Source organism: Giraffa tippelskirchi, chromosome 2 (genome assembly GCF_054371585.1).
Source record: "Giraffa tippelskirchi isolate mGirTip1 chromosome 2, T2T-mGirTip1v1.2.pri, whole genome shotgun sequence".
Lineage (NCBI taxonomy): Eukaryota > Metazoa > Chordata > Mammalia > Artiodactyla > Giraffidae > Giraffa > Giraffa tippelskirchi.
In genome coordinates this window covers 175,699,887-175,717,385 of record NC_137276.1, presented here as the reverse complement: position 1 = coordinate 175,717,385, position 17,499 = coordinate 175,699,887, and the positions used below count along the sequence as shown (strand labels likewise).

General features: G+C 42.5%; 1 protein-coding gene across 3 annotated transcripts in view; it reads right to left on the bottom strand.

The window, feature by feature from the left end:
• Positions 1-341: 341 nt before the first annotated feature.
• Positions 342-17,499, bottom strand: part of DRD3 (dopamine receptor D3) — a 42,933-nt gene continuing 25,775 nt past the window's right edge. Inside the window, exons 3-6 of one of the 3 annotated variants that reach the window (XM_081572074.1) lie at positions 8,610-8,806; positions 7,509-7,586; positions 3,300-3,645; positions 342-1,751 (exon numbers count right to left, since the gene is read on the bottom strand). In XM_081572074.1, coding sequence (XP_081428200.1) covers positions 1,555-1,751; positions 3,300-3,645; positions 7,509-7,586; positions 8,610-8,806 — 818 coding nt within the window. In that variant the 3' untranslated portion in view covers positions 342-1,554. The remainder of the gene's footprint in view (positions 1,752-3,299; positions 3,646-7,508; positions 7,587-8,609; positions 8,807-17,499) is intronic. The other 2 variants (XM_081572077.1, XM_081572075.1) reach the window with 2 other exon arrangements.

Sequence of the window (17,499 nt, the reverse complement as noted above, 5' to 3'; positions counted from 1 at the left end):
CTGTAAATTTATTGAAGCTCAGGATGATAATGTTTCATAAATTATCCACAGATTTTATTGATCCTGTAATCAATAAGAAAGAGCTTCTGTAGGTGAAAAGGTAAATGTGAGAATATTCAAGTTTCTTCTAAATGCAATTTTGAATGACATTTACACATTGTTTCTATTATACCTTTAATCTAAATTGTTGGAGGATAATGTTTAGCATCTGCATTAGGACATTTCAAAGACTGTCCTTATGATGGCTTTGGACAGCTATTTGGTCTAAGTTCTGGGGTCCTCTAGTAGCTTAGGTGAGTCCCTACCACCCTTAGACAAGTGAACAGTCAAACACTGGAGCAGGTGGTGGGCTCCTTGAGGGCAGGAGCTGTATTATTCATTGTCATATATCCAGAACCTGGGAGATGAATAGCGCCTTGTAGACACTTAAAACTCAATGGGTTTCTGGGTCTGAAAGTACTGGATCTCTGTTAAGCAGGAGATGGAGATGTCTGCGTAGGAAAACCTCACATGAGGTTATGAAAAGCACATCTAAAGCATGTTCTGAACCATAAGTTTCAACAGTGATACTAGAGAGAATTGTCCTTCCTTTGTCACTTCACCCGCATCTTGAATTACTCTGAAGCTGACACTCTGAAAGTAAGGGAATGGAATCAAAGGGGCTTCTTAGCTAGAGCTAAAATACAGTGGTTATTGTTGTTGTTTAGTCACTCAGTCATATCTGATTCTTTTGTGATCCCGTGGACAATAGCGCACCAGGCTTCTCTGTCCATGGGATTTCCCAGGCAAGAATAATGGAGTGGGTAGCCATTTCCTTCTTCAGGGGATCTTCTTGACCCAGGGATCAAACCCATGTCTCCTGCTTGGCAGGTGGATTCTTTACCACTGAGCCACCAGGTAAGCCCAAAATACAGGGGTAGCAAGGTTTAAAGTGAAGCCCAGGTCCCAGTGCGGGACCATGTCTCTCTCAGGGTGAGGAATTTCCCAAACTAAATGTAGCTAGTCAGAGCCTATGGAGAGGTGGAGGCACTGGCCTTGCTGTTATATTTTAGGATGCAGTGAATGAAAGGAATGACCAGAGAGAGTGGGCCCATGAAAGTACAAGGTTAGCCTGACAGTTATTGAAGGAAGAGATACTGGCTGTCTGCAAGATGGTTTACTGGCTGAGATTTCAAGGACCCCTGGCAAGTTGAAAATTATGAGCTCTGTTCATTTTTTCCTTCACTGTAATGAATCATGCCTCTGATGACAATTGTGTTTGTGTGTGGAATCGTGTTCTCTCAGCTTCTCTCTGATTTATTGCTTATCATTCAGGGGCCCTAAACTACTTCAAGATTGCCAGAGTGAAGTCAGATTTTAGCTGGGGAGGTAGAACATGCTGTTCTGGAAGAAGTAGCTGGTGACACCTGCCACACAGGGACATCCTTGCTCCAGGGATCTCCTTCCTTCTCCATTCAGAAAACATTGCACCATCATTCTGAGCAGGCCTTGGCCAGCAGCACCATGACCTGGCAGCTAAATGTGGGCACAGGGAGTCTTCTCTCCTATCCTCCTTCAGCAGGACAGTATCTTGAGGAAGGCTTTCCGGAACTCGACGTTGAAGGTGGTATAGATCACGGGGTTGAGGGCACTATTCACATAGCCCAGCCATGTGGTGGCACTGTAGAGCTGTGGGGACACGTGGCATGCTCTGCAGTGGGTATTGAGAACATGGGTCAAGAAGAAGGGCAGCCAGCAGACAATGAAGGTCCCTAGGTTGCAAAGGAAAAGAAAAACTGGGTCAGGGATTTGTTTACTTCCTTTGTTGCAGCATGAAATTGAGTCCCAGTTGTCTACTTAATGGCAGCAAGTATGCTGCAAGTTTAATTTTAAACTTCTAATTTTTACACCAAACCTATGAAACAGATATGATTAGTCACTTTCTTTCTTTCTTTTTTTTTTAGACAAGAAAACTAGATGCTTACATCTTTGATTCATCCCAGACCTTTGCTCCTAAATCAGTTTTCTAGTTTGATCTTTAGATAATTCTTCACTAGCCTTGTCTAGTTCTCAATTCAATTCAAATGTTTATTTTATGTCTATCCATGCAAGATATGATTCTTGGCATTGATAGGGGAAGACCTTAAAGATGCAATTGACACAGTTAAGGCTGTTAAGGAGATTAACATAGGGGTTCCCTGGATATGAGAAGTCCCTAAGATACGACAAGTTTGGGGCTTGTCTCTGACAGTGAACAGGATACAGTTCAATTCAGTTCAGTTCAGTCACTTAGTCATGTATGACTCTTTGCAACCCCAAGGACTGTAGCACACCAAGCTTCCCTGTCTATCACCAATTCCCAGAGCTTACTCAAACTCATGTCCATCGAGTTGATGATGCCATCCAACCATCTCATCCTCTGTCATCCCCTTCTCCTCCCACCTTCAATCTTTCCCAGCATCAAAGTCTTCCCAATGAGTCAGTTCTGAATTTCTATCAGCATTAAGATATATTCACAAACTCTTTACATTCTAAACATTTATAAATATTAACAAGTATTAAAGTTGTTGGATTTCCAATTTCTGTTAAATATGGTTACCCAAAACTTCAATACTTTGGCCACCTGATGCAAAGAACTGACTCATTGGAACAGGATATGGTTACCTTAACAACTCTATATGGTATCTGCAACTTAACAATTTTTAATTTCTTTATTTAAATGAAGTTTGTATTTTTTCTACTATAAAAACTAGTTCTGGTTTTATACATTATGGAAAACTTGGTAAATATGGAAAAGTAAAAAAAGTGAAATAATCAACCACTATACAGTCAATCACTTTTGACATCTAAGTGAATTAATTTTCAGTCTTTTTTTCTCTATATTCAATATAGATGTTATAATATCATATGACAGTGTCTTTTTGCATCCTCATTTTCCCCCCTCAATATTTTAAAATAGGTAAGCATTTAGTAAATATCCAATATGTGCCAGATTGTTTTATTGAATTGTTGTCTTATTTATTATTTGGTTTATCCATTATAATTCCAAGTGATAGATGCAAAACATAGCTCAATTAGGTGACTTGTTTGGTTTCGTAAATTTCAGTCTAAATGTTTTGAATTCCCATCAGCATTAAGATATATTCACAAACTCTTTACATTCTAAACATTTATAAATATTAACATTTACAAGTATTAAAGTTGTCAGATTTCCAATTTCTGTTAAATATGGTTACCCAAGTATCCTCCACCAGCTCCACTGAATTCAGCCTAACTCAATGTAATCCAACCTATCCCAGCTTAACATAACTCAAACTCACCAAGCACAATCACCAGCATCTGGGTTGCCTTCTTCTCCCTCAGTGGCACTGCCCGAGGTTGCAGTGGCCCCAGCCTCAAGGATGTCGATAACCTGCCATTGCTGAGTTTTCGAACCTCTAGGCTGAGTTTAGGTGCCATGGTAGGGTTGAGGGAGTTCCGAGTCCTCCCTTCCCTTTTCAAGTCTCCCTCCCCTTCTTGGAAGCCTGGTGTTCCCAAGGCAGTGTCTTGGCAGATACTGTAGTAGCGTTTCAGCTCCATGTGTGTCTGGCCAGGGGAGAGGGGCTGTAGATGTAACAAGAGTGGGTCCTGACATTTCTGGGGATATTGTTTATCTTCTGAATGTTCCTGAAAGGGAAACAGTGCAATGAAGGAAAAAGAAACCATAATTCTGTGAAACCTACAGAGGGTGTCTCTGAGAGTGGTGGGCTCATGGGAAGTTATGGTAAACAAAATCTGCTTGTGCCTTTACAACCAAAAGCACCTACCACATACAGAACATCTGAGAATCACAATAATCCCTTGAGAAGGGGAGCACAGAATTATAGCCTGGACTTTCTAAGGTAGAATGACCTGGATATACAGAGGAATATGTTAAATGACACCATTAGGATGTAAGGAGAAATATCTGGAATATGGGAAACTACAAGACAAATGACTCAATTTCTTCAACAAATAAATTGCAGTGACAACAACAACACCTACTAGGTGCACAGTATGGCTCTTACTTGAATTTTGATGCAAATAAACCGTCTATAAAAATTTACCTGACATTTGAGGAAATTTTGAATGAATATTTAATATTGTGTGTGTGTTAGTTGCTCAGTCGTGTCTGACTCTTTGTGACCCCATGTACTGTAGCCCACCAGATTCCTCATACTGGAGTGGGTAGCCATTCCCTTCTCCAGGGGATCTTCCCAACCTAGGGATTGAACCTGGGTCTCCTACACTGCAGGCAGATTCTTAACCATATGAGCCACCAAGGAAGAATTATTATTAAATTTGTTAGTGTGATGTGGTATTGTGGTTATATGTTTTATAAAAGAGCCCATATCCTTTAGAGAGTCTTATAACATATTTTTGGTTGAAATGTTATTATGTTTGAGATCTGCTTCACAACAATCCAGTGGGGTGTATGAATGTAGGTGGGCATGTAGTTGAAAGAAGACGGGGCCATGAGCTGATAATTGCTGAGCATGGCTGATGGCTACTGAAGGTTTAGTTATATTTGTCTTTCTATTTTTTTACTTTTGAAATTTTCAATAACAAAAAGTTATTGAAATGGATGAATGAATGCAAATGGCCTTCAAGATAATTTAGTGTTTTAGAAACTACTCACAGAGGTGTTTGCAGGGATTCTATCATAATATGTTTTTTAAATATTTGGTTTTCATTTTGATAGAATTTTCTAATAATTAATATAAGTATATTGTGATTTATCTGGCTGACCATTTGTAAGATTATATTTATAACTGAGCTGACATCTAGTGATCTTCTAAAATATGCATTATTTCTGAAACTAAAGGACCAGGGACAAATTTCTGAGAGTGCTTATGAAATCTCACATTGGAGAACACTGATCTAATGCAGCTTGTCTCCCTTTCACATATTTGGAAATTCAGTCCTACAGAAGGAAAGTGATTCTTCCCATTCTCACATTGGTGAGCGTATTTTTCAGCTCTCTCTACAAACTTTTATCACTACCTCTCTGACTGACATGAAGAAACACCGGACTCCTTGGGATCTGGCTGGCAGAGCCCTCCATTCCCAGATGGCAGGACAGAACCTAATTCTCCACACTCCAGACAATGCCAGCTTCTTGATTCTCCAATCTCTCCTACGTAGTCACTACTTTTCCTTCATTTGCCCTTGGAGCCTTCTCAGACCTTGGATTTGTAGTAGGTAACTTTAAACCTCCCATCTACTGAAAAAAAAATCATTTGCAGCAAGAGTCTGTAACTGCTATATGAGGCCCAGGTAAAAATGGTTAGTTAACTATACAGATATTAAGAAAAGTGGCAAGAATACACAGAAGAAATATACAAAAAAGATCTTCATGACCCAGATAATCATGATGGTTTGATCACCTAGAGCCAGACAAAGTCTGGTGGGACTGTGAAGTCAAGTGGGCCTTAGGAAGCATCACTATGAATAAAGCTAGTGGAAGTGATGGAATTCCAGTTGAGTTATTTCAAATCCTGAAACATGATGCTGTAAAAGTGCTGCACTCAACATGCCAGCAAATTTGGAAAATGCAGCAGTGGCCACAGGACTGGAAAAGGTCAGTTTTCATTCCAATCCCAAAGAAAGGCAATGCCAAATAATGTTCAAACTACCGCACAATTGCACTCATCTCACACACTAGCAAAGTAATGCTCAAAATTCTCCAAGCCAGGCTTCAACAGTACATGAACCAAGAACTTCCAGATGTTCAAACTGGATTTGGAAAAGGCAGAGGAACCAGAGGTCAAATTGCCAGCATCCACTGGATCATTGAAAAAGCAAGAGAATTCCAGAAAAGCATCTATTTCTGCTTTATTGACTACACCAAAGCCTTTGACTGTGTGGATCACAACAAACTATGGAAAATTCTGAAAGAGATGGGAATACCAGACCACCTGACCTGCCTCTTGAGAAATCTGTATGCAGGTCAGGAAGCAACAGGTAGAACTGGACATGGAATAACAGACTGGTTCCAAATAGGAAAAGGAGTACATCAAGGCTGTATCTTGTCACTGTGTTTATTTAACTTATATGCAGAGTACATCATGAGAAACGCTGGACTGGATGAAGCACAGCTGGAATCAAGATTGCCAGGAGAAATATCAGTAACCTCAGATATGCAGATGACACCACCCTTACGGCAGAAGGCGAAGAACTAAAGAGCCTCTTGATGAAAATGAAAGAAGAGAGGGAAAAAGTTGACTTAAAACTCAACATTCAGAAAACTAAGATCATGGCATCTGGCCCCATCACTTCATGGCAAATAGATGGGGAAACAGTGGAAACGGTGAGAGACTTTATTTTTTTGGGCTCCAAAATCACTACAGATGGTGACTGCAGCCACAAAATTAAAAGACACTTGCTCCTTGGAAGGAAAGTTATGACCAACCTAGACAGCATATTAAAAAGCAGAGACATGACTTTGCCAACAAAGGTCCATCTAGTCAAGGCTATGGTTTTTCCAGTGGTCATGTATGGATGTGAGAGTTGGACTATAAAGAAAGCTGAGCACCAAAGAATTGATGCTTTTGAACTGTGGTGTTGGAGAAGACTCTTGAGAGTCCCTTGGACTGCAAGGAGATCCAACCAGTCCATCTTAAAGGAAATCAGTCCTGAATATTTATTGGAAGGACTGATGTTGAAGCTGAAACTCCAATACTTTGGCCATCTCATGCAAAGAACTGACTCATTTGAAAAGACCCTGATGCTGGGAAATATTGAAAGCAGGAGGAGAAGGGGACAACAGAGGATGAGATGGTTGGATGGCATCACCAACTCAATGGACGTGAGTTTGAGTAAACTCCGGGAGTTGGTGATGGACAGGGAGGCCTGGCGTGATGCAGTCCATGGGGTTGCAAAGAGTCTAACATGACTGAGTGACTGAACTATACAGAGATTAAGCAAGGCTCTGTCATTCATCATTATGGGTTATTGAAGCTTTATTCCTAATATTTACTTAGCTGTGGAGTTCAGGGAGAGGGATACTGGTCTTTTATCCAACACTTTTAGACTCCATTTGGCACTTGGCTTGCTTGGGGAGTCAGGGCTGGTTTGAATGGGAAGGATAAGAATTAGGGCAACTATGAAAACGTCTTGGTTTTCCCCATATTTGATGGCAACTGGGCACATGAAATTCTCCCACTAGCCTCCTTTTTCTACTTTTCTTGGCTCTGCCCATGTCTGTTTCAGTGATGTCCTTTTCCTCTAATGCAGGTGGTTCTGGACAGTAAACTCCACAACACATCCAAGAGTCACTGGCTCCAGTCATTGGGATCTATCCCAAGAGTCACATGCCTTTGGAATATCACTTAATAATGCCTATCCTGAAGCTCAAATTAGATAGGTTCTCAGGTTTGTTATTTACCATATATCCACGTATGGTACTGGGGCCAAATTCATTTTGGGGTGGAAGTGGAATCGAGTCAAGCCATTGTCTTGAGAAAGGGTCTCTTATTCTTTTCCTACACCCAAAGGCGTGGCTTACTTACCATTTTCCCCGTGGCATCTGATGGAAACCTGGCCCTTACTGAAAACTGCCAAATGGGGTGCAACCGTAGACAGGAAGACTAGGGTGGGTTGAAGGACAAACAGTTGTGTGTTAAGCTCTGTATAGTTGGGTCATATAGATGACGCTATATGAATACAATGTGTTCATATCCTCAGTCTTGGGTCCTGACCTCCTATTTCATGGGGGCTAATATTCTTGTTCCACCCAAGCTTTGGGACTTCAGTTTGAGATTCTGGTTCTCACTCAAGTCGTTACAGGTTGATCTAGATGTCCACTTTGGACCTACCTTCAAGGTCAAACTCAGTTCTTACTCTATGAAGCCCTTTCCTGAGCATATTGACTTTATCTTCTCATAATCTCTCCAGCATTTAATATTTATGTGCTTAGTTGTCTTCATTTCACTTTGGCAAACATTCTATTCAGTTTTGGGCTGCTCATTAATTTTGGGTGTAGGTGTGTTTTATTTGCTTATCTAAGGTTTTAAACTCTATGAAGGCAGAGGCTGTATAGTATCCCTGCTATCTCTTGCTTAGCAGTTACAAGTGATAGGTATGTATCCATTCATACTTCAGATGAATACACTTGAACCATGTACTAGGCACTGGAATAAGCAGAATTTACAGCCCAAGCAATTGGAATATTTCAATGAACTTCCTTTTCAGAGCCTCAAAAGACCTAATAAAATGTGCCATCAGCATCCCATTCCACCAGCTGGTTAGTGCCTTGACACAGAGGCACATCTAGAAAGGAAAAGAAGTTTCAACAGACCCCTAGTGATTCTTGATGTGAATGGTAAAGCTGCTACACTAAAATTCCATACCTGTGTGATATCTGAACAGCTGGCCATTTGAGGGCAATGAAAGACTTTGAAAGGAAGCAGAACAAGCCCAGAAAGTGTGCTCTAGGGAAGACTATCAATGCACTGTTGAGATTGGATTTCCTCCTTCTAAGGCCTAGCCAATATCTGCAGGTTAAAAGGTGGCAGATGTGTGTCCCTGATGGGCTGAACAAGCAAAAGTGTGCACTGCTGGACACAAGGCTGGGAGGCTGTGTCTTCCTTCTGCTGCTCCAGGATGCTCACCTGTTGGGGGAAGCCAGGTCTGACACTGAGGCACTGACTGTTCTGTCGAGTGAGTATCCGCTTCCGTCTCCTCTGTCTCAACACCACGTAGATCCTGGCATAGACAAGGACAGTCACTCCGAAGGGCAGGTAGAAGGACACGACTGAAGAGTAGAGGACAAAGTCAGGGTTGGAGATGGAGCAGATGCTGGGGTCTCCTGTGAGTGAGAGAAGTGGAGAAAGCAAAATAGTCGGTCAAGTACGGGATTCAGTGGGGAGCACAGAATATGGCCCCACATCACATGTGGTGTCTCCACCATCAAATCCACAATGGAAGTTTGAGAAATGCTGGGAGCCGGTCCCACCTCCTTCCTCATCATGTCCCAGCTTACATGCTTCCTCCTCTGAGAAGGCTACCTGCCTCGAGTTTCTCAGTCAGAAGCAACTCTTACTTCCTTTGTGCCCCATAGCCTCTTACTGTCATCACTTTGGTGTAATTAGCACTCATGGCCTGATTGTTAAGGTGTGGGGGAGGGGTCCCATCTCAGACACCCAGATTGTCCGCTTGTCCTCCGTAGGCGGTCTAATTCATCTTTTTAAAAAATATATTCATTTTTTAATTGGAGGGAGATGGCTTGACAATGTTGTGTTGGTTTCTGCTGTACAACAACGCAAATCAGCCATGATTATATTAATACATGTATCCCCTCCGTCTTAAGCCTCCCTCCCATCCCCCCATCGCACCCCTCTGCTCCCTGTGTTATATAGCAACTTGTCACCAGCTATCTATTTACACTTGGTAGTGTATGTATGTCGATGCTACTTTCGCTGTTCATCCTACTCTTTCCTTCCCCAACTGTGTCCACAAGTCTGTTCTATATATCTGTGTTTCCATTCCTTCCCTGCAAATAGGCCCATCAATACCATTTTTCTAGATTCCATAGACACGTGTTAATATACAATCTATGTTCTTCTCTTTCTGACAGACTTCACTCTGTATAACAGGTTCTGGGTTCATCCACCTCATAGAACTGACTCAAAGTTGTTCTTTTTTATGGCTGAGTAATATTACATTGTATATATGTACCACATCTTCTTTATCTGTTCATCTGCTGATGGACATCTAGGTTGTTTCCATGTGCTAGCTATTGTAAATACTGGTGCTGTGAACATTGGGGTACATGTGTCTTTTTCAATTATGATTTTCTCAGGGTATATGCCCAGTAGCGGGATTATTGGGGTAGTTCACTTCCCAGGTGGTAAAGGCTTAGGTGGTAAAGAATCTGCCTGCAGTTCAGGAGACCCAGGTTTGATCCCTGGGTTGGGAAGATGTCCTGGAGAAGTGAACGGCTACCCACTTCAATATTCTTCCCTGAATAATGCCATGAACAGAGGAGCCTGTCAGGCTACAGTCCATGGGATCGCAAAGAGTCGGACAAAAATGAGTGACTAATGTTTCATTTTCATGGTAGTTTTATTCCTAGTTTTTTAAGGAATCTCCATACTGTTCTCCATAATGGCTGTATCAATTTACACAGATGGCCAATAAACACACGAAAAGATGTTCAACATCGCTAAATATTGGAGAATTGCAAATCTAATTCATCTTTGTGTTGCTCACAGTTCAATTAAAAAGAAAATTTACTGATGATTACATGCCAGACACCACTCTACACTGGGGCTACAAAGATGAGTAAGACTTGGTGTCTACCCTTGAAGGAGCTCACTGTCTGGAAAGACAGACAATCCTTTCTGTATGCTATGCTAAGTGTCACAGAGGGACACAGCCTGGGAGGCTGGGTGGAGTGTCACAGAGTAACAGAGCAGAGGCTCCCAGGAGGGATGCAGCCCCTGGAAAAGAGCCTGCTGGTGTGGAGGCCATCAAAGGAGCATTGAATGCAGTGAGAAAAAGGAGGAAGGCTTCCGTGCTGAGAATGTCAGGTCTCCAAGTTTGAATCAAGTGTGGGGCAGGTGGTGGCTGAATACAGGCAGGTTTATTTTTCAGGGAATCCCTGTTCTGCTCAAGGGTATGATGGCAAAGCCAGTAAACGTATTGTCATCATGGACAATGTGACTCGAGGCACATCCTTGTCCTTGCTGTATGTCCTGAAATGCTCCTGGGCCTCCTCTCTAGGAGGCCCTGCAACTTTGTCTTCATTAGCAGATGTTGAGATTCCTCCAATAGCCGGAGTGAGCCCTGGTACTTGCACTGCCTTGGAAAAGAAAAGGGAAGAAAACTAATATCTTCTGGGTGATTCCAAGGGCTTTATACACATTGTCTTACCTGATCATTGTGGCAACATGATGTAACCAGGTGCCATTACTGTCTCTATTCTCAGATGAGCTGACGAAGGCTCAGAGAGATTCAGTAAGTGGCCCAACATCACATAGCCTGAAATGGATGGAGCCCGGATGGATTCCTCCAGTCATTCTGATCGCAAAGCCAATGTTCTTTCTAGGATTTTAACTCTCCGCTTCCCTCTACCTCTGGGACACAACAAACTTGCAATTTGTCCCATCATCAACAGGTGTTGGCACATCCAGTCAATCTTAATGAAGGGGTGGGGATTCTCCAACCCAATATCTGGCCTCAGAAGATGTAGCCTCGGGTGTGAACTGATGAGGGAGGGCCTTAGGCCCTTCATTCTGTTTCCTGGTCTTTGGATGTAGGCAGAGCCCAGGTAGCCTGAGGTGGGAGACCCAGGTCTCCACTTACTAACTATGTGACCTTGGGTTTATTACTTAACTATGCCAAACCTCAGGCTTCCCTTGTGACTCAGGTGGTAAAGAATCCATCTGCAATGCGGGAGACCTGGGTTTGATTCCTGGGTTGGGAAGATCTCCTGGAGAAGGGAAAGGCTACCCACTCCAGTATTCTGGCCTGGAGAATTCCATGGACTGTATAGTCTATGGGGTCACTTTCACTTTCATGCCAAACCTCAGTTTCATTATCTGTGAAAGAAAGACAAAAATCCTGTCTCAAGTAGATGTTGTGAGACTAAATGGCAGCTATTACTATTATTAATATAATTTACTATTATTTAGTATATACCTCCTCTGAGCTTTTTGAACTTGAAAGGGAAGGTATTACTTGGAATGAAAATTTGGAGAGAGACTTGTAGGGAATAGTATTTGTAGGGGAGAGAAGGGAGCAACAGGTAAGAATTAAAACAAACCAAACTGAATGTGTTCAGTGCTCAGTGAGGCATTTTAATGACAACACTGCCACCAGAACCTTTATGAGCCACTCCAAATTCTCTGATTCTCTGAGGAGGGGGTAAAATTCAAGGAAAATTAATGTCCTCTCACCAAAGCCTGTATCTTCATCCTTTAGGAAATGGCTCTTAAGACTCTGAACAGTGATCACCATACTGGCATTTCTGGTCATCTGGGGGCGATGGGATTGGGGGTGGGGAGAGGGTGGCACCTGGTGGTCTTTCTGAATCTATAAGGAGCCATGCTGGCCGTGACCAGCCCCCCCCTGCCATCAGCTCCCTTGTTGTCAGTGTCTGACAGTGACTGACAGGTCTCCTCTACTGAGGAGGCACCTCAGCACGTCTGTAGTGAGAGGGGGTCAGAGGGGCAGCAGAGCCATTTCCTCCTGTTCATCTGGTTGCCATCCTTAGTGTGCTGGGTCTCCAAGGGTCTCCCCAGCTAGACCTTCTCCCCTTCTTTACCCTCCTCTGGGTTCTGGGAGGCTGACCTCTATACTTTATATATTAACTACAACATTTAAAAAACCAGGAGCAAAAGTGAGTATAGCATGCTTCCGTTTATGTAAAAATGGACACACATACACATACTCATGTGTGCATGCATGGGTGTGTGTGTGTGTGTGCATTTGTTTCAAGTCTTATCTTTTAAGAAGATTGGTGTTTGCTTCTAGGGAAGGGATGGGGGCTGGCAGTCTAGGGTAGAAGGGAGATGTACGTGCTTTTACATGTAAGTATACGTGTGTGTATGTGTGTGTGTGTATATATATATATCACTCCCCTTATGTTTTGCCATGTGCAAGCGTTTTCCATTAAAGATATGGAGAGCATATGTATGAGAAACAGAGAGTGAAGAGAGAGCACATAGTTATTTCGGGCTCACTGATCAATGAAGACAACCCCTGAGCCTGCCTTGTTATTCTGTCCTTTCTTCCCTATCTAAGAACCTGCTGCCTGAGCTTAGACGGAGTTTTGACGCCTCTCCCACAATGTCTCCACGTTATGTGTCTGGTGAGGCCTGTCAGGAGGCAGAGTGACGTTGGAGAAGGATGGGCAGTGAGCCGGGCCCTACCTCAGCCTCCTCCAGGCCCGGCCTGGGAGTGCATCCTGTGGGCAGGGCCGAGTGAAGCGCCGCGCACAGTGGTGCAGTTCTGAAAGCTTCTCTCTGCTGAGCCCCGAGGAGGTGGTGAGAGCAGGGAGCCCCCCAAGAGCTAGGCTTCCCCAGGAGACGAGGTGCCCTGTCTTGATTATTTAACTAAAACATTACTGTGCTGTCAGCATGAGTTATTGAATGATGAATCAATGAGCAACGTGTACAGAGGAGCATTTTCCCTAAGAACATCAGCAGTCATGAGCTGAAGCCTAATAGGGAAGGCTAGGAAGTCACTAAACCAACTGATTTCAACAGCTTAGGGGCAAAGAATGATGGTGAGGACTCACCCACTGATTCATTCAACACAAGTTTATGGAGCCCCTGCTGTATTCAAGGGCTTCCCTTGTGGCTCAGCTGGTAAAAAATCCACCTGCAATGTGGGAGACCTGAGTTCAATCCCTGGGTTGGAAAGATCCCCTGGAGAAGGGAAAGGCTACCCATTCCCATACTCTGGCCTGGAGAATTCCATGGACTGTATAGTCCATGGGGTTGCAAAGAGTCGGACATGCTGTATTCAAGGCACTGTGCTCGGTGGTAAAACAACATCTTTTTTGGGCTAGACTGTGAACTTAAGTTCCATGGTGATGTGAATGGCAAAGTCAAAAGCAAGTTGAGTTGAGAGATTCCTGAATTTCTAACTCATTGGAGGATTTGTCCTCAATTTGTTTACAAAGACAGAAGATCCTGATGAATTTGATTGCAGATGAGCCTGGCATTCTCTTAACTTTGTGCTTCTCAACCAACCATCCCCTGCCCCATATCCAGTGTTCTGAAAGCCAGTTGAAGCGTTCTATTGCTAAAATCTAGAGTCTTTTTTTTTTTTAAGCCACACTGTGAGGGTTTCCCTGGTGGCTCAGAAGAGACCCCGTGCAATGCAGGAGACCCGGGTTCAATCCCTGGGTTGGAAAGATCTCCTGGAAGAGGGAATGGCAACACACTCCTGTATTCTTGCCTAGAGAATTTCATGGACAGAGAAGCTGGTTGGCTACAGTCCATGGGGTCACACAAAGTCATACACAACTAAGTGACTAATACACACATATACACGTGTGGCATGTGGGATCTTACTTCCCTGACCAGGGATTGAATCCACCCTCTAGTAGTGAAAGTGTGGATTCTGTTGCTAAACTATAAATAGCCCTCCTCTATTTCCTTGTTTCAAAAGAAAATTAAGTAAGTTGGTAGGACTTTCTTTAAAGTTTTTTGCACTTGTAAGTTTCTTAAATTATGGTCACCAGCTATTTTTTATCCATTCTGGAAGTTTTAATAACTCAATAGCTGTCTGATTTAGCAGAAATTTAAATCCTAGTTATTTTTCTGACCTGTGCAATGGAAGGATCAGGGATTTTTAGGGTTTTCTGTAGCACTAACTCTCCACCCTCCACTGCCTTAGGGGCTGTTGATGCTGTGATATTTGACTCCTGACTGCTGAGTCTCTGCTGGGAGCTGAGGCAACACAGGTCAACCAGGCCCCACAGCCTTGCAACTCTCTGCAACCCATGGTCCTGCCTTATGTGTGCATCCAGAAATGCATGTCACCCTTCTGAGGCAATCAGAGTGATTCCAGGAAGGAAGAAACTGCAGTTCAACTTTGTTCTACCTCAGTCCCTAGGGTCTCAAAGAGTTGTACATGACTGAGGGACTGAACTGAACTGAACTGATGTTCTCTGACAATTCACAATCCTACGTGGCAGCCCATTTCATTAAAAGATGAGCTCTGGGGGACTTCCTTGGTGGTCCAGGGGTTAAGCATCCACCTTGCAATGCAGGGAATGCGGGTTTGATCCTTGGTTGGAGAACTAAGCTCCCACATACCTCAGAGCAACTAAGCCCGAAGCTAGCTACGGAGCGAGCCCACGGGCTCTGGAGCCCCTGCGCCACAACTGGAGAGTCTAGGCAATGCGATGAAAGACCCCTCAGGAGGTAGCAAAGATCCCTTGTGCTGCAGCTAAGACACGACGCAGCCAAATATGTAAATTAATTAATTTAGGGAAAGAAAAAGAAATTAAAAAAAGAAGAGCTCTGTCAGAAGGTTGTGTCTTGTGCTGCATTTGGTAGAAGTCCAGTGACTTCCACTATCAGGTGTTGGCAGTATACTGCCCCTTTCTCCTCTACTTCTCACATGAGGAGGAGTAAGAAAAAATAGCGAAGAGGTCATTTCTATTGGGCTTTCAATACAACTTGGGAACTTCCTTATAGATGCAATATATCACTATATCAATAGTGAAGTTATGCTGTGAAGGTCAGATGAGGCAGAGGAGGAAGGCTGGGCTTCTCTGCCTTGAGTCCTGCTCACAAATTCTCTAACCAATGTTCTAGAATGAGACAACTAGGCTCCTCTCTGACCACCAGCAGAACTACCACTGTTTAGATTTCCCCTGGAGCAAGGGCATAGTTGCATTTTGAAGCAGAGGAACTTTTTCTAATACATAATAATAATAATAACAATAACACTGGCCAATATCTATTGGGCTTTTATAATGGCCCAGAGAATTTAACACAATATATGAATAAGTGGAGAGCTTATTATAGTTTGGGCTTCCCTGGTGGCTCAGCTGGTAAAGAAGCTGCCTGCAGTGGGGGAGACCAGGGTTCGATCCCTGGGTTGGGAAGATCCCCTGGAGAAGGGAATGGCTACTCACGCCACTATTCTGGCCTGGAGAATTACATGAACTGTGTAGTCCTTGGGGTCGCAAAGAGTCGGACACGACTGAGTGACTTTACTTTCACTTACTATAGTCTAATGAATACATTTAAAAGTAAGAGAGAAAGAGATGAGAGAGAAGCGAGCCTATATGTGCTAAGTCACAAGTCTTTTTTGCCTTCTCAATTCTATATTTGAAAATCCTTTTGGAAAGTTTTTTTTCTGGAACAATTATGATCTCACTGGTGGCAACAAGACTGCAATTAGCTCATCATTCTTCTTCACTTTATATGTTGACATTAACTGGGAACTCTGTCTAATGCTGGATTTTGAGATTGTTACCAGTGTGTGTGTGTGTGTGTGTGTGTGTGTGAGCATGAGTAATACTGCCCCTGCCAGCCTCCAAGAAGAGTAAGAGGAATCACTCTGCCCAGCAAACGTTGCTGGAGGCTTGCTGATGGCCAGGTAAGGACCACCTTGGTCTAGCAGTGGTAGTGAGTGCCTCATACTGCAGATTCCAACTTAGAAGGCATTTTCTCTTTTAAAAAAAGTGTTTATTTATTTATTTGGCTATGCTGGGTCTTAGTTGTGGCATGAGAATTCTTAGTTATGGCATGTAGAATCTAGTTCCCTGACCAGGGATAGAATCCAGGCCCCTGCATTGGAGCACAGTCTTAGCCATTGGACCACCAGGGAAGTCCAGAAGGCATTTTCTTATAGAAACATGGATATAGAGGGTGGCTTAGTTATCAGACTAACGTCCAAAGCACATTTAGACTCATCGAAATGGTATTTGAGTGCCAGAGTCAACCTCTATTGTTATGTTAGAGAATGTTGCCTTGGTGTATGTGTGTGCACATGCATGTTTGTGTATATAATGTGTCACTGGTAAGTGGTAATGAGAAATGGTAAAAAGTAGTGCAAGGATGATAGCAACATTATATGTTAGGAGCACCCTGAATTAACCAGGCACATCTTCATTGGATAACTTCTCCATTTAACCTCTAATATGGCAGAAAAACAAGCCTCACCTTGAGCAAGGGATATGTGCTTGGCACGTCTAGGTAAGTTATCCCAATTTAATCTTCACTTAATTGTAAAAAAAGCTCCATGAAGGAGGTGGAATGAAGTTATAGCATATGTAGGCTTAGATTCTAGAGTCAGTGAAAATTATAGAGTCAAAATTCACCCTGAATCACATATAAAAATATACACAGTTTGATTACAACCCTGAACAGTAATAAGTAAAGACATATGACACACGCAGTAATATGTCATCTTTTATAAAGACTTCAACATAACATGTAATTTTAGAGATGAAGTTGCTGCACTTATTTGCAGGAGGCCATATATAAAAATAAATGCTGAAAACTTCCTAACTAAATACATAGACCTAGTCCAAATATTTGATTGTGCTCATTTATGCTCTACTATATTATTACTCCAAATTTGTCAATAAGGAAGCTTAACTTAGAAAAGTTAAGTAACTTGTTCAAACAGACACAGCTGTTAAGTAGTAGGATTGAAGTTTGAATCTAGGTTTTTCTGCCTCCAGGGCCTCTGCCTTCCTAAATGTATTCTGACTTCTAAATAATTGTCCAGCAAATGACTCTTTGAAGACTATTTATAAGTTAAGATTTACCTGAATTTATATGTAATATGTTACATATATCTGTATACGTAAGTACATAGCTATGTGACTTGTATGTGTATAACAGAAATTCATAAAAATGGAACATAGTAGGAATTGAATGAACCAATTCAAATGGACAAAGTAAGAAATCCAGATGAACACTAGAACAGGAGTTAGTTATCTCTTAGTGAATACTCAGTGTTTACTGTCAATGCCTATAACTTTACTATATGTGCTAACAGTTTTCATTCAACACATGAAATTCCTCA